Source organism: Caloenas nicobarica, chromosome 15 (assembly GCF_036013445.1).
Source record: "Caloenas nicobarica isolate bCalNic1 chromosome 15, bCalNic1.hap1, whole genome shotgun sequence".
NCBI classification, from domain to species: Eukaryota; Metazoa; Chordata; class Aves; order Columbiformes; family Columbidae; genus Caloenas; species Caloenas nicobarica.
Genome location: NC_088259.1, coordinates 1,274,450 through 1,299,038, shown reverse-complemented (window position 1 = coordinate 1,299,038; position 24,589 = coordinate 1,274,450). Strand labels below are relative to the sequence as shown.

The 24,589-nt window shown below is 51.1% G+C and overlaps 1 protein-coding gene across 1 annotated transcript; it reads right to left on the bottom strand.

Annotated features, from left to right (window-relative positions):
* Positions 1-246: 246 nt before the first annotated feature.
* Positions 247-24,508, bottom strand: LOC135995009 (olfactory receptor 14J1-like). Its single transcript, XM_065645972.1, has 4 exons — positions 24,373-24,508; positions 23,737-23,942; positions 23,223-23,325; positions 247-1,307 (listed from the first exon to the last, which is right to left on the bottom strand). The coding sequence occupies exons 1-4, from the start codon at positions 24,506-24,508 to the stop codon at positions 247-249; spliced, it is 1,506 nt and encodes a 501-aa protein (XP_065502044.1).
* Between the last annotated feature and the right edge of the window lie 81 nt (positions 24,509-24,589).

Here is a 24,589-nt window from a genome sequence, read left to right as displayed (position 1 = left end):
GGCTGCTCTCCCAGATCCAGAGGAGTGTGAAGGGATGGGGAGACATTGTTTTCTACTGCTTCATTTAAAGAGATTATCAAAAACAAAAGAGCACATATACATATGTACATGAGGTCTTTGGTTCAAGAAAAGACATGTGGGAGGCCAAGAATTATATTATTGCAAACGTGAACCAAAAAAAAAAGCCCAGCAAAAGCACTATGGAAAAATATAGACACATATGAGAAAAGTTAGTCCTGGCTATTTCTATTGTAGCCCTAGTGAGATAACACGAACCTTCTTAACCTGAAGTAGTGAATATTCAAGTAGTTTCCTCAGGGCATCCTTGAGCTCCTGGTTCCTCATGCTGTAGATGAGGGGGTTCACTGCTGGAGGCACCACCGAGTACAGAACAGACACCAACAGATCCAGGATAGGGGAAGAGATGGAGGGGGGCTTCAAATGGGCAAAAATGGCAGTGCTGACATACAGGGAGACCACAGCCAGGTGAGGGAGGCACGTGGAAAAGGCTTTGTGCCGTCCCTGCTCAGAGGGGATCCTCAGCACGGACCTCAAGATCTGCACATAGGACAGCACAATGAACACAAAACACACAAAAGCTAAACAGGCACTGACTACAAGAAGCCCAAGTTCTCTCAGGTAGAAGTCTTGGCAGCAGAGCTTGAGGATCTGGGGGATTTCACAGAAGAACTGGTCCAGGGCATTGCCCTTGCATAGTGGCAGTGAAAATGTATTGGCCGTGTGCAGCAGAGCAGTGAGAAACCCAGTGGCCCAGGCAGCCGCTGCCATGTGGACACAAGCTCTGCTGCCCAGGAGGGTCCTGTAGTGCAGGGGTTTGCAGATGGCAATGTAGCGGTCGTAGCACATGACTGTGAGAAGAAAATACTCTGCTGCCATAAAGAAGAGAAACATAAAGACTTGTGCAGCACATTCCAAAAACGAGATGCACCTAGTGTCCCAGAGGGAATTGGCCAAGGACTTGGGGAGAATGGTGGAGATGGAGCCCAGGTCAAGAAGGGAGAGGTTGAGGAGGAAGAAGTACATGGGGGTGTGGAGGTGCTGGTCACAGGCTATGGTGGTGATGATGAGGCCGTTGCCCAGGAGAGCAGCCAGGTAGATGCCCAGGAAGAACCAGAAGTGCAAGAGCTGCTGCTCCCATGTGTCTGTGAACGCCAGGAGGAGGAACTGGGTGATGGAGCTGCTGTTGGACATTTGCTGCCAATAGGCATGGGGCACTATTACAGGAGGAAAAGACAGTGAAAAGTTAGGGGAGACAAAATCAAACCCATTTCCCACAGCCCCTCCCTCTGCTCCACACCCCCTTGTCCTTTTCCAGACCTTCCCTCAGCTCCATGGCTGAGCCTTGGGTGGTGCTGGCCAGAGGTGCCGTGAGGAGCAGGGCCTGTGCCCGCTGGCTGCCGAGGAGTCAGACCTGCTCTACAGCAGGGGGTCATGGGAATGGGGGGAAGGGGCCAGACCTAGGGTTCAGCCTTGTCAGATGGAACCACAACGTCTCACTCTTTCCTAATGTCTCAGTACCCCATGTTTAGCCCAGGATACACACGGCTCATTTCAAAAACCCAACAGCATTTTCTCTGTCACAGCATCTCTGAGCTTCTCCGTGGGGCTTTGAGATAACACAAAGGTGCTGTAGGACAGGTTTGCATCCTGGAGGGAAGATAACAGATTGGAAGGACACCTGAACGATATGTCCAAGTGTCCTAATGATGGCATTTGATTCAGGGAGATTCAGCTCATTCTCCAGCCCCACAGGCTGCATTGCCCACAGCCCCACAGGTCAGAGCAAAGCTGGGACACGTGTTCCCATGGACACAGCTGCAGGAAAGGACCCACAAGATCAGGCCGTGACTCTGCAGCTGAAACTCCCATCCCCAGAGAGCCTGACAGCAAGAACAAGATCACAACAACAGTGACCCAGAGCAGTGGAGCAAGAAGGAAAATGCGGTGAGGGTGGGTGTGAAAGAAGCCAGGGCAGAGGCAGCCAGGCACTCAGACAGTGTCACCCTTCCCCAGCTGTGCAGCCACCTCCCACACACCAACATTGCCGGGCAGTTGCTCTCAGCCCCTGTGCTCTGCAGAGGGAACTGGAGCTCTGGCTGCACAGGAGCTGGTTCATGCCTTGGAGCCCCCGGCCCTGAGGGCAAAGGCTTTGCTGGGTGGGAGAGGAGGTGAGGGGGCTGCTCAGAGAAGGGATCTGCGCTGCAGGGGATCATACGGGATTTTCTCTTTTCTCCCTCCCATAACAATTACAGGATTAGTTTCCTCTCATTTCTGATCATTTCCCTGCTCGCTACGAGATTTTCCTCCTGGGAGGTGTTTCCCTGTCCATGTCTTTTCCCTGTCAGTGCTCACAGACCATCACACCCTCTGTGCCCACACCCTGGCCCTACAGATCCTGCCCGTTTGCCTGGGGGCATCTACCTGTTTGCAGGTTGGAAAACAGGACAGGTCAGACTAAGGCTGACGGGTCCAGCAAAGGTGATGCTGATGCCCTGCCCAGGCAGAGCAGTGGCTGAAGGGATGTTAGGAGGCTTCTGGCAGACGTACTGATGACTCAGAGTTGCAGTTCATGAGTCTCAGTGATTTGTTTAAGCATGAGAGGTCATTTTCATTTTCTCTTTTCCTGCACCCCCCTACACTCAGGATAGGAAACTGAAAAGACAGGCTCAGGAAAGCTCCTTATCTGTCTGGTAATCCTTGCATTGATCTTCTCTTTGAGGCATCCACTTGCAAAAATCCTGGGGGTGATCTGGAGCTGTGAGCAGCCCTGACCCACACAGCACCCTCTCCACAGCAGAAGCACATTTCCTGCCCTGATAAGGATTGCTCCTTCCCCCAACAGCTTCTCCCCACAGCACCGCGGGGATAGCCACTGGCAGGCTGAGCGCTGCCCCGGCAGAGCCCTGGGATGCAGGGACCCTGCTCTGCAGAACAGCCCTGGGCACCCCTGGGTGCTCACCCAGCTTCACAGCTGTTCAAAATTACTTGAACAAGAGCCCCCTCCATACAGATTCCTCAAGCTGTGCCTGTGCTAACTTTAGGAGATGCCTCCAGGAGCTACAGCTGCATTGCCCTGCCCTAGAGACTTACCATGGTAAGGGCTGCAAAGATTTCTCCTCCCAGTCGTCCTCCCAGTCCTGACCATCTTTAATCTCTCTCTGCCTTGCTGGTATCCCTGAGATCCCCAAGCAGAGCCCTCAGCCCTACTGCGCTTTGCAGAGGAGCTGCTCCTGGGCAGAGCTGTCTCTCTGCAGCGCTGCCGCTTGCCATGAGCTCCCTCTGTCCCAGGAGCCCAGCCCAGCTCAGCAGCACAAGAGCAGCCCAAGGCACTTTAATGACCCCTCTGGTGGGTTTGGTGCTGAGTCCATGAACATCAGACCATGAGGGGAAGTTGAAGAAACCTCTTAAGAAGTCAAGTCAGATTCAAACTCCAAAGTTTCTTGAAATGTTAATGGGTCCCACTGAGGAACACTACTGAGGAAATGACCCCAGGAAATGGTTAGAGAAGAGAACTGGAGGCAGAGACGACAGGTCAGGAAAAGCAAGGTGAGGGTCTCTCTGATGCTGAGTAAACATAGATGGGTTTCATTAACCAAAGGGCCAAGCCTTGACCCCCGGCCCTTTGGAAGGCAGATCCTGTCCCTCCCACGTTGCCCAGGGCTCTTCCTGGGACAGCGTGATGTGGGGCTGTGCAAGGCCAAGGGCAGGACTATGGTCTGACATCTCCCAGGTTCCTGGCTGGGGACAAGGAGGCCATGAGGCCCCTGTGCTGTAAGGACACGGTGTCTCCCCACAGTCATCAGTGGTGGAGACAACAGCCATCGCTAAGGGGAGAATGAGCTCATGTCTGTTGGGGGCTTTCAGCCTCTTTACATCCCTTGATCATCTCCATGACAGCCTGTTCTATGCTGTGGCATCACCTGGACCTCTTTCCCTGCAGGCTGGAGACATCCCCCCTGCTATCCCACCTTGCTCTTGTCTGAGCATCTTCCTTCCTTTGCTGATCTCTCTCCATCCTCCCCAGCTGTTCCTTGAAGCACAAAGCCTTGGGCTGATGCAGACTCCCTCTGAGTGACCTGCTCTACCACAGCACTGCCCTTCCACTCACATTCCTTTCTGCTCATGTCCAGCCTGGACCTCCCCAGCTGCACTTTGTGCCGTTATTTTTTCTTATGCTGTTTTGCACTCTGAAGAAAACCTCCACCATCTCTGAAATCACCCTTCAAGCACTCTCGGGCTACTACTACACTGCTGCAGCCTCCCCAGCGCTGCTGGGCCAAAACAGCCCAGGTCGCTCAGCATCCCACACCATGTGCACAAGGTCCTGAACCCTGCCTTGGCAGAGCCCTGCACTCTCCAGTTCCTCCCTGCTTCTCCAAATGGGGAAGCTGCACACTGGCACACACCCGTGTGTGTGGGGTCACACCAGTGCTGAACCGAATGGGATGAGAACTCCAGGTGTCTGGGTCCCCACGCTCCTCCTCATGCAGCCCCGTGTGCAGCTGCCTTGTTCATGGTGAGTGTGCAGCACGGGCTTGTGTGGCGGCCCTTGTAGTGCCCAGGCCTTTCTCCTCAGTGTCACTGCTCAGTGTGTCAGGTCCTGCTCTGTCCTGATGGATGGGGTTATTCTCCTGCCCTGATACAGAACTGGACACTTCTCCTTTTAAAACTTAAGAGATTCCTGATGGTGGAACCCCAAAGTTTCTCAAGGTCTGGACTCTCCCTGGACTGCTGCAGCTGTAGGCTCTCCAATTCCAGCCAGAGCAGGGACCACTCGCCCGGGGAGCCCCTGGTGCCCCCTAAAGAAAAGGGTCCCCAGCCTCCAGGACTCTCCTGAGCCCAGAAAGTGGCCACTAAAATGGCAGCAGTAGCAGGGTTCCTTCAAGTGATATTGAAGAAAAAGGAAATAATTTCCAATTTCCCTAGCACAGTCTTTCAGTGTTGCTTTCTCCTCCTTATCCTGGTGCCTCTCCCTGACTGCCATGCCCCACTTTCGGTGGCACTAGATTGTTGGGGGGCATGGCCATGTGTCCCCGCAGCCCCAGGGCTTTGTAATTGGTGCCCTCACTCACAAGGGAAAATCCATCTTGTCACTCTCCACATAAAGGAGCTCCATACATCCAAGCAACTTCTTCACTTTGAGGGAATCCCACTGCTGATCCTTCCAGCCCGTCTCTCCTGAAAAGCCTGTACCCACCCATTGCAGCACCCCAAGCTGTGTGACTTGTCCCACCACGCCTTGGCAGTGACTCTATGGATGTCAAACAGCACAGGCTGCAGCTTGTCCTGGCTGTGCCCTTGGCTGAGGGCATCAGTGCACAGTTGGGCTGTGGCACCTCAGGTGTAGCACCCGGCCAAGCTCTGAGAGTCTTAGGGAAATCTGGTTGGTACCAAGAATCTAGGTCCCCATGTGTGCAAAGGTTTGACTTCAGAGCAGAGAAAGGTCACATTGGTTGGCAGATGGAAAGTTAGGGCTGAAATTGGGCAACAGGAGAGTGAGCAAGCCCTGCTGTCCCCAAGACCAGAGAGAAACAGGGCTGGGAATGACAGACCTGGAAGGAAACGTGTGTTTTGTCAGTGGAGTCTCTGCTGCCCCTGAGGTACTTGAGCAGACGTGTCACTGATCTCTAGGAATGACAAGGTGCTGCTGACAGTCCCAATGTGACAATGGTTTGTCTGTTCCTTGATTGTGTTATCAAGGGGGTAAGAACACAGTGGTGAAAAGAAAAAGAAGGAGATTTAGAAGTGCAGCTATACGCATGGACACCCTGGTGTGATGCGCTTCCTATTCATGGGCTGCCCTACATCTACTGGATAGACAAAGGACAGATCTTGCGATCCTTCAGAGGTGGGAACGAGTTTCTTGCACAAAGGCACGGAATCTGTCTGCAATGGTGTCTGGGGTGTCTGTCCCACACTCACTGTGAATGGGGCTGACTGCCCTCTACAGGACTGTCGCTGTCCCTGCCCAATGCACGTAGGGGTGTGTGAGAGCCTCGGCACCTCGCGTAACACTGCAGGCCTGTAACTGGCATTAAAGGGAATAACCGCCCTGAATTTGATTTGTCAATAGAATTATAGAATAATTTCAGCTGGAAGAGACCCTCAGGATCATCAAGTCCAACCATAACCCAACTCTAGCACTAAACCACGTCCCTAAGAAACCCAGTTAAATGTCTTTTAAACACCTTCAGGAATGGTGATTCCACCACTTCCCTGGGCAGCCTGTTCCACTGCTTCACAACTTTTTCCATGAAGAAATGTCTCCTAATATCCAATCTGAATCTTCCCTGGCACAACTTGAGACCATTTCATCCTATCAGTTGCTACTTGGGAGAAGACACCAACACCCACCATGCTACAGTCTCCTGTCAGGTAGTTGTAGAGACCAATAAGGTCTCCCCTCAGTCTCTTTTTTCCAGGCTAAACAGCCTGATGTCCCTCAGCTGCTCCTCATAAGACTTGTGATCCAGGCCTGTCACGGTCCATTAGATGATGGACTTGTGATGCTTCGTTTACCTTGATCTCGAAGTGCAAAATTAAGGCAATCAAAATGCCAAGGGGTTGTAATTCAATCATCAATGTTTCTTTATTTATTTTGCCTGTAAAGCGGCACGTGATACAGAGACTGGAGAAAAAGGAAAGAAAAGAAAGGGGGAAAAAAAAGGGTTGGCTACCACTACGAGATCCAAAGGCATCCCTATGGTCTCAGGTGCCGTGAGAAGAGTGCTGCCAGTTCTCTGTCATGATCCGTGATCCTTTGGTGGGGAGACCTCAACAATGTCCCATTGGGAATTGTCTTTTATGCTGCTTCACCTCGCTTCGCTCCCATGGATTGAGGCCAATCTCTGCCTTTGTTTCACAATCCAGGCTTAACTGCGCAGGCCTGAAGAGTCCCCGCTTCGCTTGCCAGAACCCGTTCGCGCCTGCATCGCCTCGGTTGAGGGGTCTCTTACTGGTCCGCTGGGTGACCTCAAGACCTTTGGAGAGCCTCTGCACATGATCTTCTTCACTGGCCTTAGTAGCAGGTAGGAGGTGGGGGCAAGTTTGGCTGAGGCAGCAGGTGAAAATCCATCTTCCGGACAGCAGCTATAATCCCCAGGTCGGAAAGACCTGTACAACACAATTCCTTTTAGGAGGTGGGGGCAAGTCTGGCTGTGGCAGCAGGTGGAATCTGTACAGCAGCCATTGTTACCTGTAGCCCCCGGGTTGGAGAGACCTGTACAACACAATTTTTTTCCTCAGGCCTCTCTCCAAGTCGTTGTCCAATTCTTTCTATCAGGGCATCTGTTCTCCAAGTCCCTGATGGCGATGTTCAGGCAAATACTGTTCTTCGGACCAGCTCTTACACCTTCCAATCCCTGACTTCTGTGATTCTGTGAGATGGAGGGGCCAGGAGAGGGAGATGTAAGGAGATGGATGGATGAGGAGATAGAGACACCAAGAGAGGGAGGGTCGGGCAGGTGATGGGTGAGGAGATGGGGATGGACAGATGGGCGGAGACACGAGGAGATGGAGACACCAGGAGATGGAGATAGAGGGACCAGGAGGTGGGTGAGAAGATGGGGATGAACAGATTGACAGAGGAGGGTGGAGACACCAGGAGATGGAGAATGAGGGTCAGTTGGGTGGTGGGATGAGGAGATGGAGGGATGGCCATGTGGAGGGACGGATGGATGGACAGATGGATGATGGACAAGTAGATGCCGGCCAACTAGATTCCCCTGCTGGGCCCTCCACCCACTCACACGTCTTGTTGGGTGACACCAACTTCCTGGTGGCCCCAAAATGTATCCAGATGAACTTCCCTGGGAGAGCAGCAGTGGCCACTGCTCCTGGCAGGCCCAGCCCACAGACCCCACCCACAGGCCTGACCCGCTCCACTCACCAATCAGGAGGAGTTGACGGGAGATGTTGGGGTCTTGTGTTTTCCATCCTCCAGATGAGGTTGGATGAAGTTGGGGAGATGTTTGGGGGTCTCAGTTGGGGTTCAACATCCTCCAGGTGGGACAAAGTTGGGGAGATCTTGGAGTCTTGGAGTTCAACGTTGTCAGCGTAAGGTGGGACAACATTGGAGGAGATGGTTCATGTCTTGGGTTCTCCATCCTCGCAGGGGAAGAGGCATGAAGTTGGGGGAGATGTTTGCGGGTCTTGGTTGGGGTTCAACATCCTCCAGGTGGGATGACACTGCGGGAGATGTTGGGGGTCTTGGAGTTCTCCACCAGCTAGATGAGGAGAGATGAAGTTGAGGGAGATGGTTGGGTCTTGGGTTCTCCATCCCCGAGGTGGGACAACACTGCAGGAGATATTTTGGAGTCCTGGGTTCTCACATTCCAGATGAGGTAGGACAAAGTTGGCAAAGATGTTTGGAGTCTTGGTTGGGATTTAACATCCTCCAGGTGAAGAAGACATGAAGTTGGGGAGGTGTTTGGGGTCTTGGGGTTCAATATCTTCCAGGTGGGACAAAATTGGGTGAGATGTTGGGGTTCAACATCCTCTGGATGACGTGGGACAACATTGTGGGAGATGGTTGGGGTCTTGGGATTCTCCACCCTCTAGATGAGATGGGACAAAGTTGGAGAGGTGTTTGGGGTCTTGGGTTCACTATTCCCCAGATGGGACAACATTGGAGGAGATGTTTGGTCTCAGCTGGAGTTCAACCTCTTCCAGGTGAGGTGGGGTGAAGTTGGGGGACCTGTTTGGTTTGGGGGTCCAACATCCTCTAGATGAGGTGCGGTGAAGTTAGGGAGACGGTTGGGGTTGAACATCCCCAGGTGAGGAGGGGGTAAGTTTGGGGAGAAGTTTTGAGGTCTTAGAGTTCAATACTCTCCACATAAGGTGGGATGAAGTTGGGGGAGATGTTGAGGTCTTGGTTCTGGTTGGCCCAAGGGGTCCAGACATGAGACATCTGGGCCTGAGTGGCACAATGGAGCTGGAGATGGGACATCATAAGACTTGGTGTCCCCAAAGTGTCCAGGAATAGGACATCCTGAGTCTTGCTGGCCTGGGTGGCCCAAAGTGTCCGGGGATGGGACATTCTAGGTCTTGTTGGCCTAAGGGGTCCAGGGATGGGACATCCTGCTCTGCGTAGCCCAGGGGATACAGGGATGGGAAATTTTGGCTCTTGATGGCCCAAGGGGGCTGGAGATGGGACAATTTGAGTCCAGGGATGAGATATCCTGGGTCTGGGTGCCCCAGGGGATACAGGGATGGGACATCTTGGTCTTGGTGTCCCAAGATGGTTGCACATGGGACATCCTGATCTTGGTAGCTGAAGGAGTCCAGAGATGGGATATCCTGGGTCTTGGTGGCCTCACAGTGTCCAGGGATGGGACATCTAGGCCTGGGTGTCCCAAAGTGTCCAAGGATGGGACAGTTTAGGTCTTGGTGGCCCAAAGTGTCCAGGGATGGGACATCCTGGCCTAGGTGGTCCATGGGTTGGGGCATTTAACGTCTTGATGGCTCAAGATGGCTGCAAATGGGACATCTTGAGTCCAGGGAAGGAATGTCCTTGGTCTTATTGTCCCCAAACTGTCCAAGCATGGGACATCTTGGGTCTTGGTGGTCTAAGGGGTCCCGGGATAGAACATTTTAAGTATTGATGGCCCAAAGTGTCCAGATATGGGATATTTTATGTCCCGGTGGCCTAAGGGTTTCAGGGATGGGACATCTTGTGCTGAGTGGCCCAAGGTATCCAGGGATGGGAAATTTTGGCTCTTGATGCCCCAGGGGCGCTGGAGATGGGACATTTTGGGTCCAGAGATGGCAGAACCTTGGCCTGGGTGGCCCAAGTGGGGTGGAGATGGGACATCTTAGGACTTGGTGTCCCCAAAGGGTCTAGGGATGAGACATCCTGGGTCTTGGTGTCCTCACAGTGTCCAGGGATGGGACATCTTGGCCTGGGTGGTCCAAGGGGTCCAAAGGTTGGGACATTTAAGGTCTTGGTGGCCCAAGATGGCTGCATATGAGACATCTTGGGTCCTGAGATGGGACAACCTGGGTCTTAGTGGCCTCAAAATGTCCAGAGATGGGACATTTTCGGTCTGATTGGCCCAAAGTGTCCAGGTATGGGACATTTTAGGTCTTGGTGGCCCAAAGTGTTCAGGGATGGGACATCTGGAGTCTGGGATGGGACATCCTGGTGTTTGGTGGCTCAGTGGATCCAGGAAAGGAACATTTTAGGTCTTTTGGTGGCCTAAAGGGTCCAAAGATGGGACATCTTGGCCTGGCTGGCTCAAGGGGACTGGAGATGGGACATCTTAGGGCTTGGTGTCCCCAAAGGGTGCAGGGATGGGACATCCTGGGTCTTCGTGGCCTCACAGTGTCCAAGGACGGGACATCTTGGCCTGGGTGGTCCAAGGGGTGCAAGGATTGGGACATTTTAGGTCTTGGTGGCCCAAGATGGCTGCAAATGGGATATTTTAAGTCCAGGGATGAGATATCCTGGGTCTTGGTGGCCCAAAGTGTCCAGGGATGAGATATTTTAGGTCTTGGTAGCCCAAGGGGCCCAAGGATAGGATATTTTAGGTCTTGGTCACCAAATGTGTCCAGGCATGGGACATCCTCTGTCTTGGTGACCTCATAGTTTTCAGGGATGAGACATCTTGGTCTTGGTCACCTAAAAGATCCAAGGATGGGGCATTTTGGCACCTGATGGCCTCACAGAGTCCAGGCATGGGACATCTAGGGATGGGACATCTGGGGTCTGGTTGGCCCAAGAGGGCTGGAGATGGGACATCTTGGGTACAGAGATGGGACATCTTGGTCTTCGTGTTCCAAAGTGTCCAGAGATAAGGCATCTTCGTCTTGGTGGCCCAAAGTGTCCAGGGATGGGACATTTTAGTTCTTTGTGGCCTAAGGGATCCAGAGATGTGACATCCTGCGTCTTCGTGGCCCAAATTTTCCTGAGATGGGACATCTTAGCCTGGGTAGCCCAAGGGGGCTGGAGATGGGACATCTTGGGTCCCGGGATGGGACATCCTGTGTCTTGGTGGCCCAAAGACTCCAGGCATGAGACCTCTTTGATCCAGGGATGGGACATTTTAGGTCTTGGTGGCCCCAAAGTGTCCAGGAATGGGACATCTTGATCTTGTTGGCCCAAGGTGGCTGGAGATGGGACATCTTAGGACTTGGTGTCCCCAAAGTTTCCAAGGATGGTTCATCCTGGGTCTTGGTGGCTTCATGGGGTCCAGAGATGGGATATCTGGGCCTGGGTGGCCTAAAGTGTCTAGAGATGGGACATCTTGGATCCAGGGATGGGACATTTTAGGTCTTGGTCCCAAAGTCTCTAGGGATGGAATAGCCGAGGTCTGGCATGGGACATTCTGGCTCTCAGTGGCCCAAGGGGTCCAGGGATGTGACGTTTTAAGTTTTTGGGCCCTAATGGGGCCCAGGGATGGGACATCCAGGGACGGGACATCCAGGGACAAGAAATTTAACCCTGAGTGGCCCAAGGTGTCCAGGGATGGGAAATTTTGGCTCTTAGTGGCCTCACAGTTTCCAGGGATGGGACATAGCAGTGGCGAGAGTGGCTCTGGTAGCAGTGCTGGCCATGGCAGTGTGTCCGGCTGCCACCACATCTCCTCTTTCACCAGGACCAGGCCATGGTTGAGTGGCCACCTCCCTGTCCTGCCAGAGGATGCAGCTCGGCAACCCCTGCCCCGCTTTTAAAGGGGTGCCTGGGCGGGGCTCTTTGTGACATCACCAGTGACATCACAATGCCCCACTGTGGCAGTTGCACATCCCCCTGAGATCCAGAGCCTTCAACAGGGCAGTCGATGGCTCCTTAGCACCTTTTGTGCCGCACTGTGCCTGTCCCCATGTACACACCAGGGTGGTACCAAGGTGCTGACAGACATGTCCTCCCCTACCCTGAGCAGGGTGACTTCACCTCCCCCAGCTGTGGGGGCAGGAGGGGTGGGACCCTCAGTCAATTGTCAGGGTCCTCAACAAAGGAGGTGCCCAGAGAGACTGAGAAGCTTCTGGACTATGTTGTAATATCCACAGCCTGTCACGTCCTGCTCTCAGGTATGAGTGCGGAATGGAGGGAATGGAGGTTCTAGTTTTCCTGTTTCTGGGAGAGTTTCATCCTCGGTGGAGGAGGGACCTGAAGGTGTAATGGGTAGGACTTATTTCATGCTCTGTGAATGTTCTTTTGGATTATGCCATCTTGATACCAGTTTACTTAGTTTATCAAGGGGTAAGCCCTCCATTGTATCTCCAGGAACTCCCTTTTTAATTCCCATAACCCACCATTGTTGTTGGATCTTAGGCTCTTCCCTCTTTCCCCTTCTAATATGCGGATGCTCCTTTCTTGGAGCACTGGTAGCAGCAGCAGTACCAGTAGAAAGGGGCAGTTTCTTGACTTCAGTATGACGGATTCCTCTCGACCTTACTTCTAGCATTTTTACAGGGCCATATTTCTTATTATAATGTATCAATTCTTGTGCTGCTCCCTCCCACATCCACACCTTTTTAGTATTTGGTTGGTTAGGGGAAGTCGGGGCAGGGGTGAAGGGTGAATCAATGGTAATGTCAGGACAGTCCCTCTGGCTCCCACTTCTGGTACCCTGGCTTCTGATCAAACCTTCCAGTCTTTCTACTGGGCTCATCAATGCGATTGTCCTTTGAAGGTTTAAGTGTCTCTGGGAGTCCTCTTATCAAGGGAGTCATCATGTCAGGACTCACTGCCAGCATCATTGAGGATTCACATTCGGGAATCAATTTTCTTTCATGTGTCATTTGCAAGCAGGCTGCTTTGTGTACACTTTCTAGCAATTGATCAGGTGTGCCAGTGATTGCCAGGGGCTCTCCTCTATCTAAAGGGTTTAGCCCTCCAGCCCAATAAGCAACTCACTGGGTTAGGGACCATGGGGCACATCTGTCACCAGTTGTTAAGAAAACTTCATGCCCCCAGTAACCATTAGCTTCCTGTTCACTTAACTGAATTTGGTCTCTCCCAGTTAGGGATACGCGCCACACGTACTCCGTTTTAGATTCTTCAGGGAGGTGACCATACTCTTTCTTTAGCTTGGCCAGCTGGGTGGCAATGTAAGGTGTTTGCTTAGTTGTAATGTGAGGGTCAGTATCCTCCTCATTTGCATTAAAATATTCTGTTTTCACTAAGGGTCTCACGTGTGGGTATTCCTCATCACATTTTCTCGTCTCCTCAAATTCTTTCTAAGGGTAAATTTGATTTATTTGTCAGATATTTTTCTCCTCTAGCTCCCGCTCCCTCAGCACTCCTGTGTTTTTTAAACATTTCTCCTTTAGAGTAGCTTTTAATGAGTGGTTTTCTTCCCTCTCTTTTTCTAATTGTTGTTCTAAATTGGAGGTTGACTTTTGCAAAATCTGCACCAGATTTTCAAGGGATTCTATAATTTTGCTTTCATTACTACATTGTCTGAGGCGATCTTCAATCGCTGCTACTAGGCTGGCTCCTAGGTCAGCACAGACTATAGCTTTGTTTTTATCTGAGCTAAACTTAGACTTAGCCTGTAGAGAAATCACTCAGCCCACTACACTCTGTAAATTAGCCCAATTATCACGAGCCCAGTCTTCTCCGGGTATGGAGGGTCAAGCCCCATACTTTGCTAAAAGTGTGTACAACAAGTCTCAATCTTTCTCTAACAAAAAATCTTGATTATGAGCATTTTCAGTCATTCTTATTATGAAGGGAGAAAACCCACATCAGGAAGGAACAACTTAGTTACACAAAACCACAGCACCTGCTGTGTCACACTTCTCTTTCCCGAGTGGTTGGAGGGGACAAAAATCTGCTACGGGAAGGCTCAACTTAGTTACAGAAACACACAGGATTGCCCCTTCACTCCCCCTAGCAGACAATTCTCATCAACATGAGAACAACACCCATTTTTGCACTTTGAGATCCCAGAGACAGAGCCCTCAACTCAAGTTTGGAGTGCTCAACACCCAGGTGTGTGTGGTGTGCGGGAAATCTGAATTGCCCCCCTTACTTTCTGGACACCTCTCACCTTATCGGGTGTAGGGCCAGGTGTGGCTGGAGAGAAACTTTCTTCCCCTAATACTGACCACACAGTACCTGCACTCCTCTGTATTCTCAGAATCCTGTCCGTGACACCAATTTAATGTCACGGTCCATTCGATGAGGGACTCGTGATGGTTCATTTACCTTGATCTCGAAGCACAAAATTAAGGCAACCAAAATGCCAAGGGGTTATAATTCAATCAAACAGTGTTAACTTTATTATTTTGCCCATAAAGCGACATGCGATAGAGAAAGTGGAGAAAAGGGGAAGAGAAAAAAAAGGGGGAAAGTGGATTAGCTACCAGTTTTCCAGAATTGGGAATGGATTTAGGACACAAATGTCTTCAGCTACGGGGACACAAACACCTGGTGCCAGCGGAGATGCCCCGGGCAGTGTACTAAGGGTAGGAAAAGAAATACTGGTCTTCCCCTGTACTTCTATTACCAACACTCTATTATTTCATCTCCCTCATCATTCAGGAGTTTCCACCTTTCCTGATTAAATGTCCATGTCAAAGGACAACTTCCCAGCAGACTGTCTGGACGTTTGCCCTTCCCAGTGCTCTCGGGTTTCCTCCTCCACTTGCTCTTTGGTCTTTCAGTTGCCTCTCAACTGTCTGCTTTCTGCTTTGAGCTTCGGGGAGTTACAAACTTGCCCCATTCTTCAGAGGTTTAATTAACATGGTAGTCAACACGTTCATTGTGTTTATTTCTGTCTTTTCCCATCTCTCTGTCTAAAACAGTTCTTGTGTTGATGTCCTTTGGGGATGGTGGACCTCATTAGATCCAGCTTACACACACAGTTGAGGAAAGTGTTTTAGTTTATGAAATTGTGTAGTGTTTACACAGGAGAGCAGGTGAGAGCTGGTGTACAGGAGCTGCAGCATCCACCTGCAGAGCTCAGTGGAGAAGTCTGATGTGAGGAAAAGTGATGCAAGTCTCTGGTGGCCAATGAGGGAACCGGCAGAAAGGGGGCGGGGGGTGAGAAGCAAGGTTGTACATACAGTGTCCAGCCTCAAGGGACTGTTCTCCTGCCTGTCCAGATGTCTTCAGGAGACCCTCTGGATCCATGTCCATTGCAAAATGCTGCTGTCACTTCTATACACTGAAAAATGACAGAAAATACCCTTGAAAGTAAAAAACCCTCCTTTATGAAATCTTCTTTGAAATCTTCATCAGTAAGTGTCCCATTGAAACCTCTCCAGTTAGTTCTACAAATCTTGAAGATTTGAAGAAAATTACGGAAAAAAATATCACTCGTTAGGGCTTTCTGTGTTTTAATGAGCCCCATGGCGTATTTGGTGCTGAGTCCATGAACCTCAGATACCAAGGACAGACTGAAGAATCTCCTCAAGAAGTCCAAGTCAGAAGCAAACTCCAAAGTTCCTGGAAGCATTAATGGTCCCCACTGAGGGCTGTTACTGACAAAGTCTCTCAAGGGACTTAGAGCAGATCATTGGAGGCAGTGATTGCATCAGGCAAAGGCAAAGTGCAGCAGCTCTGACGGTGAGAAAACCCTTGGTTTGTCTGATGAAGGAGGATGGTCAAACCTTGACCCCCTGCCCCTAGGAAGGGAGATCCTGTCCCTCACGTGTGTCTCAGGGCTCTTCCTGGGGATGTGGGGATGATGCCCACTGCAGGACAATGGTGTGACACTCCCTGGGGGGTTCAAGGAGGCAATGGGGTGCCATGGCCATGACAACAATGTGTCTCCTCTAGGCCTCGCTGTCAGGGACATCAGCCATAGCCAAGGGGACAAAGACCTTGGGTGTCCCAGGGACATTCAGCCTCACCCTTGGCCATCTCCACCACAGGCCGTTCTACACTGTCCCAGGCCTGTGACTGTTTCCCCACAGGCTGAAGACACCCCATGCGGTTCCCCACCTTGTTCTCACCCCAGTGTGCCCCGACCTGTGCTGCTGTCTCTCCATCCCCACCAGCTGTTTCTTGATCCCAGTGAGTGGTTTTCCATGACTGTTAGTACCAACGTGAAGTGACCTCGACACACTATCTGTCCCACAGACCTTCATGGAACTCCCAGGAATAGCTTATGGTGTTTGTGCTCACTTGGGTTCATCTCACCTCTTGTACATGATGTGCATGCTCACATCTCATCTGTACAATGCAAACGTGAACCTCTGACCTGCTCCTTCAGTGTCCAGCCACGGAGGGAAAAGCAACCTCCGTGAGCTGGGGTGAGAGGCCAGTGCTGGAAATGGTGTTTGTAGAGAGGCCAGTCCATGATGACTGACCTGAGACTTCTTCTCAAGGGGTGTCCGGTGCACATGGGCACAGCGCAGACCCTGCTCTGCTGGTCCTGCAGGTCTCTGGCAGGAGGCCTGGCTGTGAGAGGACACTGCTGTGTGCCCAGCCCTGCACACACACACTGTTCAGCTGTACACTGGTGTTTGCATCTTTCGCCACTTTTGTGGGCATGTTCTTGAGAGAAGGTTTGTAAGAAGACCTAAACCTTCAGGGCCTGCCCATAGGAGATGACCTTTCTTTCTGGAAAGGCTGTTCTGAGGCCAGCTCTGTCACACAAGTGCCCATTGCCTGTCCCTGCCTGCGCTCACAGGACTGACACACAGCAGGACGGTGACCAAGCTGCCAGAGCACTCAGGCCTTGCACCAACACAAGGGATCAGAAGGAGAGTGTGGGACTGGAACGAGAACAGCTCTGGAAGGCCACGCACTGGTGCTGCTTGGCAGTGCTGCCATGCTGGACTCTTTTCCCCTCCTCCCATGCACACAGGAACTGTCCCTGCAGCTCCAAAAGGCCTTGCAGAAAGGATATATTTAAGATGAAGTCACTACAGGACCCCTTATTTTGTTTAAATACACACAGATCATGGCTCCTCATTTACACAGCCAGTAGTTACAAAAGAAAAGCAGAAAGTGATTTGGAAAGGGGATGACAACGTTATCACAATAAAGAAAACATCAATAACAACAGAAAATACAGATGAGAGGCTGGACCTGTAACTAGTTACATTAAAACTGCAATGTAGAAGCAGATGGGCAGTTTCTGGCTTCAGAAAACACTAAGATATGAGTTTCCACAGGGCATCCTTGAGCTCCTGGTTCCTCATGCTGTAGATGAGGGGGTTCACTGCTGGAGGCACCACCGAGTACAGAACAGACACCACCAGATCCAGGGATGGGGAGGAGATGGAGGGGGGCTTCACGTAGGCAAACACAGCAGTGCTGACAAACAGGGAGACAACAGCCAGGTGTGGAAGGCACGTGGAAAAGGCTTTGTGCCGTCCCTGCTCAGAGGGGATCCTCAGCACGGACCTCAAGATCTGCACATAGGACAGCATGATGAACACAAAACATACAAAGAATACCTTGGCACAAAATATAACAAGCCCAGCTTCCCTGAGGTAGACATCTGAGCAGGAGAGCTTGAGGATCTGGGGGATTTCACAGAAGAACTGGTCCACAGCATTGCCCTTGCAGACCGGCAGTGAAAATGTATTGCCCATGTGCAGCAGAGCACTGAGAAACCCAGTGGCCCAGGCAGCCGCTGCCATGTGGACACAAGCTCTGCTGCCCAGGAGGGTCCTGTAGTGCAGGGGTTTGCAGATGGCAATGTAGCGGTCGTAGGACATGACTGTGAGAAGAAAATACTCTGCTGCCATAAAGAAGAGAAACATAAAGACTTGTGCAGCACATTCCAAAAACGAGATGCACCTAGTGTCCCAGAGGGAATTGGCCAAGGACTTGGGGAGAATGGTGGAGATGGAGCCCAGGTCGAGGAGGGAGAGGTTGAGGAGGAAGAAGTACATGGGGGTGTGGAGGTGCTGGTCACAGGCTATGGTGGTGATGATGAGGCCGTTGCCCAGGAGAGCAGCCAGGTAGATGCCCAGGAAGAACCAGAAGTGCAAGAGCTGCTGCTCCCAGGAGGAGGAACTGGGTGATGGAGCTGCTGTTGGACATTTGCTGCCAATAGGCATGGGGCACTATTACAGGAGGAAAAGACAGTGACAAGTTAGGGGAGACAAAATCAAACCCATTTCCCACAGCCCCTCCCTCTGCTCCACACCCCCTTGTCCTTTTCCAGACCTTCCCTCAGCTCCATGGCTGAGCCTTGGGTGGTGCTGGCCGGAGGTGCCGTGAGGAGCAGGGCCTGTGCCCGCTGGCTGCCGAGGAGTCAGACCTGCTCTGCAGCAGGGGGTCACGGGAATGGGGGGCAGGGGCCAGACCTAGGGTTCAGCCTTGTCAGATGGAACCACAACGTCTCACTCTTTCCTAATGTCTCAGTACCCCATGTTTAGCCCAGGATACACACGGCTCATTTCAAAAACCCAACAGCATTTTCTCTGTCACAGCATCTCTGAGCTTCTCCGTGGGGCTTTGAGATAACACAAAGGTGCTGTAGGACAGGTTTGCATCCTGGAGGGAAGATAACAGATTGGAAGGACACCTGAACGATATGTCCAAGTGTCCTAATGATGGCATTTGATTCAGGGAGATTCAGCTCATTCTCCAGCCCCACAGGCTGCATTGCCCACAGCCCCACAGGTCAGAGCAAAGCTGGGACACGTGTTCCCATGGACACAGCTGCAGGAAAGGACCCACAAGATCAGGCCGTGACTCTGCAGCTGAAACTCCCATCCCCAGAGAGCCTGACAGCAAGAACAAGATCACAACAACAGTGACCCAGAGCAGTGGAGCAAGAAGGAAAATGCGGTGAGGGTGGGTGTGAAAGAAGCCAGGGCAGAGGCAGCCAGGCACTCAGACAGTGTCACCCTTCCCCAGCTGTGCAGCCACCTCCCACACACCACCATTGCCGGGTGGGCAGTTGCTCTCAGCCCCTGTGCTCTGCAGAGGGAACTGGAGCTCTGGCTGCACAGGAGCTGGTTCATGCCTTGGAGCCCCCGGCCCTGAGGGCAAAGGCTTTTCTGGGTGGGAGAGGAGGCGAGGGGGCTGCTCAGAGAAGGGATCTGCGCTGCAGGGGATCATACGGGATTTTCTCTTTTCTCCCTCCCATAACAATTACAGGATTAGTTTCCTCTCCTTTCTGGTCAATTCCATGCTGCCTGGATATTCTCCCCATGGGAGGTCTTTCCACGTGTCGTGTCCTTTCCTGGTCAGTGCTCACAGAACATCCCACCCTTTGTGCCCTCACCCTGGCCCTACAGATCCTGCCTGTTCACAGGGTACTGCCTGGGGGCATCTTCCTGTTTGCAGGTTGGAAAACAGGACAGGTCAGACTAAGGCTGATGGGTTCAGCAGATGTGATGCTGGTGCTGTGCACAGGCAGAGCAGGGGCTGACGAGATGTTAGGAGGCTTCTAGCAGATATACTGATCACTTGAAGTTGCAGTTCAGGAGTCTCAGTGACTTGTTTAAGCAGGAGGGCTCATTTTCCTTTTCTCTTTTCCTGTACCCCCATCCCTTCAGATAGGAAACAGAAAAGACTGGCTCACAAAAGCTCCCTATCTGTCTGGTAATCCTTGCATTGATCTTCTCTTTGAGGCATCCCCTCGGAAAAGTCCTGGGGTTGATCTGGAGCTGTGAGCAGCACTGACCCAGACAGCATCCTCTCCACAGCAGAAGCACCTTTCCTGCTCTGATAGGGGTCGCTCCTTCCCCCCACAGCTTCTCCCCTCAGTGTTGTTGGGATCTCTCTGGGCAGGCTGAGCGCTTACCCTGGCGGGCGGCAGAGTCCCTGCCCCGGCACAGCCCTGGGGTGCAGGGACCCTGCTCTGCAGGACAGCCCTGGGCACCCCTGGGTGCTCACCTAGCTTCACAGCTGTTCAAAATTGCCTGACAAGAGCTCCCTCCTTAAAGATCCCACAAGTTGTGCCTGTGCTAACTTGACGAGATGCCTCCAATGCAGCTAGAGCTGCATTGCCCTGCACCAGGAGACTTACCATGGCAAGGGTTGCTGAGATTTCTCCTCCAGTGAGCTCTCAGTCATCCTCCCAGTCCTGACCACCTTTAATCTCTCTCTGCCTTGCTGGTATCCCTGAGATCCCCAAGCAGAGCCCTGAGCACTGCTGTGCTTTGCAGAGGAGCTGCTCCTGGGCAGAGCTGTCTCTCTGCAGCGCTGCCGCTTGCCATGAGCTCCCTCTGTCGCAGGAGCCCAGCTCAGCTCAGCAGCACAGGAGCAGCCCAAGGCACTTTAATGACCCCTCTGGTGGGTTTGGTGCTGAGTCCATGATCATCAGACCCTGAGGGGAAGCTGAGTAAAATCTCTCAAGAAGTCAAAGTCAGATTCAAACTGCAAAGTTTCTTGTAATTTTAATGGGTCCCACTGAGGGACACTACTGAGGAAATGACCCCAGGATCTGGTTAGAGAAGAAAACTGGAGGCAGAGATGACAGGTCAGGAAATGCAAGGGGAAGTTCTCTCTGAAGATCAGTAAACCTGGATGTGTTTCATTAATAAAAGGGCCAAGCCCTGACCCTCAACCCTGGGAAGGCAGATCCTGTACCTCCCATGTTGCCCAGGGCCCTTCCTGGGACAGTGTGATGTGGGGCTGTACAAGGCCAAGGGCAGGACTATGGTCGCACACCGCCCAGGTTTCTGGCTGGGGACAAGGAGGCCATGAGGCCCCTGTGCTGTAAGGACAAGATGTCTCCTCACAGTCATCAGTGGTGGAGAAAACAGCCATAGCTAAAGGGAGAAGGAGTTCATGTCTGTTGGGGGCTTTCAGCCTCCTTACATCCCTTGATCATCTCCATGACAGCTTGTCCTATGCTGTGGCATCACCTGCACCTCTTTCCCTGCAGGCTGGAGACATTCCCCCTGCTACCCCACCTTGCTCTTGTCTGAGCATCTTCCTTCCTTTGCTGATATCTCTCCATATAAATACTTAGATTTGGTTTGCCTCTACTGTAACTGACTCATCTGCCTTTTGCATTAAGGGAAGACTGACAGCTGCAGATCTTTTGACAATATGTTTTACCAGCATGACAACCCTGGTATCTGTATTATTGACTTATACTATGTTGGGGGATTTTTGGTATTAATGTTTTATATTATTGTTTTCCCTCAGCAGGTAATGGCTGAAAAAGCTGCTTCAATTTTAAAAACATCTGTTGCTTCAACATAAGTGATGAATCAGCCAACATGAAAGACAACATTTAACATCTCCAAGACTTTGTGCATCAAATGGAGCAATCTACTGATGATGCCTGGATGAATGGCTCATTTAATTCCTTGATAAAATGAATGGAACACCTGATTTAAAGCATCATTGTACAGATATGTATGTGTTTATTATGTACCTCTAGAAATTGCTCTGTACTACACCTCACAAACCCAGTGAACATCTCCGGCTTTGCTGGCCCCAGCAAAAGCAGTTTCTTGACTGAGGGGGGTGGAATACATGGGAATGGTGCAAGAATGGCGAGGAGGAGTATTGTAAGGACACTCAAGCTACTGTAGCTGGGATGTAGAAAAGCACATGAACCACAAGTAGAACCTCTGTGTTTAGATAATAGGCCTGTGAATAATCATAAAGACACCTTATCATATATCCTTAGGATTCCTACAGACAAAGATAAAAGCAATGCTACAAAATGCAGAATTAGTGCACAATGGATTTTCCCATATGTCTAATGGCATAACCTGTCCGGCAAACACTGCCGAGACCAGTCTATTTCTTCTCTTTGTCTTCCAGCTTCCCGTAAGATGAAAGTACAATATATCATCCTATTGCTGCTGAAGGCACATCATGTCCTGTTGAGACTAAAGTGAGAGACTCTATTTGGATGGTCACCGACCACAACAGGAACTTTGAATGTGATGCTCCATCCAGTTGTAATTCTGTTAACTCTTAACATTATTGTGCTTGTTACTTACAATCATTTTATGTATAAAAGCCCGGTACACATATAAGCAAAGGATCTCTATTTGTTGTGACAAACACCCTGATAATACAATTTATAGTGATATTCTATATTATTGAAGCTATCTGCTTAAACAAAAGTTCACATGCATGCTAACACTGTATATAGATGATATTAGCATTTAAACCAAATAGTTTATCAAACAATTGGACTCTTACCACTGAACTACAACATGCTATGTATTTATGACATAGAGGCAAGAGGTAACCACACTACCACTCTATGAGAGAATGAAGGGGATTGACTGTGGTCAAGGGGGTGGAGTGTGGCAGGTAGACTCGACCCCCCTCCTCAGCCAAACCCACGGCAGTTTGGTCCAGGCTGCAGAGGAGGGAAGGGCCTGAGCCACAGACAGGCCAAGAACTCCTTCCAGGAGACCCACAGGGAAGCAGAACGGCAACTGAACGCCGGTGGCTTGTGGGCACAAGGAGTCTCGTGCAGACTTTTCCTACTGTGTGCAATTTGACTATGAGTCAACCACTTCATTCTATAAATATGACAGCCTGGATGAGCCACTTTGAGCGCTCCCTGCTAAATAAGTGAGCTGTATGGCAATGGTTTTACTACTCATGGGTCAGTGGATGAGCCTAATTCAACTTCAATATTAATCATTTAGCTTAAGTAGATGCACACCAAATCTAATGGATTATTTAGAGATATAAGGTTGTAGGATTTTTTAATATACTCTTTGATTCATGTTACTTAGTAGACTAGATTTGCTAAAATTTTAAGGTCGTATTTGCCAAAAGCAACTGCAGACTACACTAAACGCCTTGCATGATAAAGTCTAGCTTGCATTTTGCTGGGAAAAATGGAACTGACTGGGAAAACAACGATCCAAGGCTAATGCAGAGACATCACAGACATCTGCAAAGCCGGGCCTATTTTTGCACTTCGCTGAGAAGAAAGGATTTATCCAGACAAAATGGCACCTTCAAGGATGTGGACCAAAACCAATGTCTACAACTGAACAAAATAGAGGCCCACGTGGACTCAGGGAATAAAGGTCCAGTGGGGAGTAAAGGACCTGGTGGTAAAATTTTGCTATTGGACTGGATCTTGGTGTGAATGGTCTGTTATAAGTTTGTAGTTTTCTATGCTCGGGACGGACCTCTGCACAGGTACCCAGCTTTAGCCAGCCCTTCTGCTATTCTACTCCATTCAATTTTTTATTTTCTGAGAATTTTGTCTCATGAAAGTCTGCTCTGCACATGGTCACAAGGCCTCGTCTCAAAGTTTGCTGCTGGAGTTCTAAAATGCAAACTCTGGAGCGAACCGTTATCAGGGAAAGAGGAATCCTGACAGTTTGCACCGCGATGGACACGGCCTCACCTGAAAGTTTGTCTCCAGAGCTCCAAGACACAGCCCCCTGGAGCGAACGGTTATCGGGAAGGGAAGACGCCTGAAAGTTTGTTTTGTGAATGGGTACAGGCACCTGGAGAGAAGGTCAGCAGCATTCGGCTTGGCATATTTCCCCCATGCAGTAAATAATAGAGTGAACCTGCCACTGAAATATTTTAAGTCGCGCTTCTCTTTAAGAAATCTAAACATTGTTCTGCAGCAAGCAAAACTCCTCAATTACTCCCCCGCAACAGGGTGTCACCAAGTGAGGTCACAAAGGGCCCCACTGTGACCCTGCACCTGAGGAGGGAGGTCAGGGTGTCCCATTCGGAGGCTCAGGGTCAGCTCAGCCCTGGGCACCTGGGTGCTCTCGGGGTGGCCTTGGCTAAATTTGAATCCCAGTTTCTTCAAGTTTTACCACCCACTGCTCTCAGCATAGTCTTTAACAGTCTTTTGCACCGCTCGGTTTTCCTGGAGGCTGGTGCATGACAGGGATGTTACAGACCCACTCAATGCCGTGCTCCTTGGCCAAGGCGTCTATGAGGAGGTTCCAGAAATGAGTCCTGCTATCTGGCTCAGTTCTCTCTGCACTGCTGTGTCGCCACAGGACTTGCTTTTCAAGGCCCAGGACAGTGTTGCGGGCAGTGCCGTGGGGCACGGCGTATGTTTCCAGCCATCCGGTGGTGGCTCCACCATTGTAAGCACAGAACTCTTGCCGAGGCAGGTTTGTGGCAGTGTTTTATAGTCAATTTGCCAGGCCTCTCCATATTTACACTTCAGTCATCGCCCGCCCATACCACACAGGCTTTGACCTCTTGGCTTGCTTGATTGTAGTGCATGTTTCACAATGGTGAATAACCTGTGCAACAGTGTCCATGGTTGAGTCCATCTCTCAATCATGAGCCCATCCGTATGTTGCATCCCTTCCTCGATGACCTGAGGCATCGTGGGCCCAATGGACCATAAAGAATTCACCTTCATCTTGCCAGTGCAAATCTACTTCAGCCACTTTAATCTTAGCACCTCGATCTCCCCGCTGGTTGTTTGGATCGGATTCTTCAGTGACCGACTCTCGGGCACAGGAGCTTCTACGTGGTGCACTCTCACAGGCAGGTTCTCCAGCCAGGCAGCAATATCTCACCAGGATTCAGCAGCCCCGATGGGTTGAGCTCTGTGCTGCCAGTGGCTCCGCTTCCATTGGCTGTGGCCCAGGGTACAGCAGGGGCCACAACGGTCCGACGTGGTCGGCGGTGGCAGCGAGAAGCTGGATGGCCCATGGCTGCGTTCCAGCAGCATGGCCCGGGATACTGACTGTGTGAGCGGGTGGTGCCACGGAGACGTGGGGCCTGAAACACGGG

What these genes read in the sequence shown, in the direction of transcription:
- LOC135995009 (XM_065645972.1), bottom strand. Translation starts at nt 24,508, where the DNA reads ATGGGCCATCCAGCTTCTCGCTGCCACCGCCGACCACGTCGGACCGTT. An exon ending in ATCGGGGCTGCTGAATCCTG is followed by an intron (nt 23,943 to 24,372) that starts GTGAGATATTGC and finishes TGCCTCGGCAAG; the next exon opens with AGTTCTGTGCTTACAATGGT. An exon ending in CTCTGGAGACAAACTTTCAG is followed by an intron (nt 1,308 to 23,222) that starts GTGAGGCCGTGT and finishes GGTGTGGAGCAG; the next exon opens with AGGGAGGGGCTGTGGGAAAT.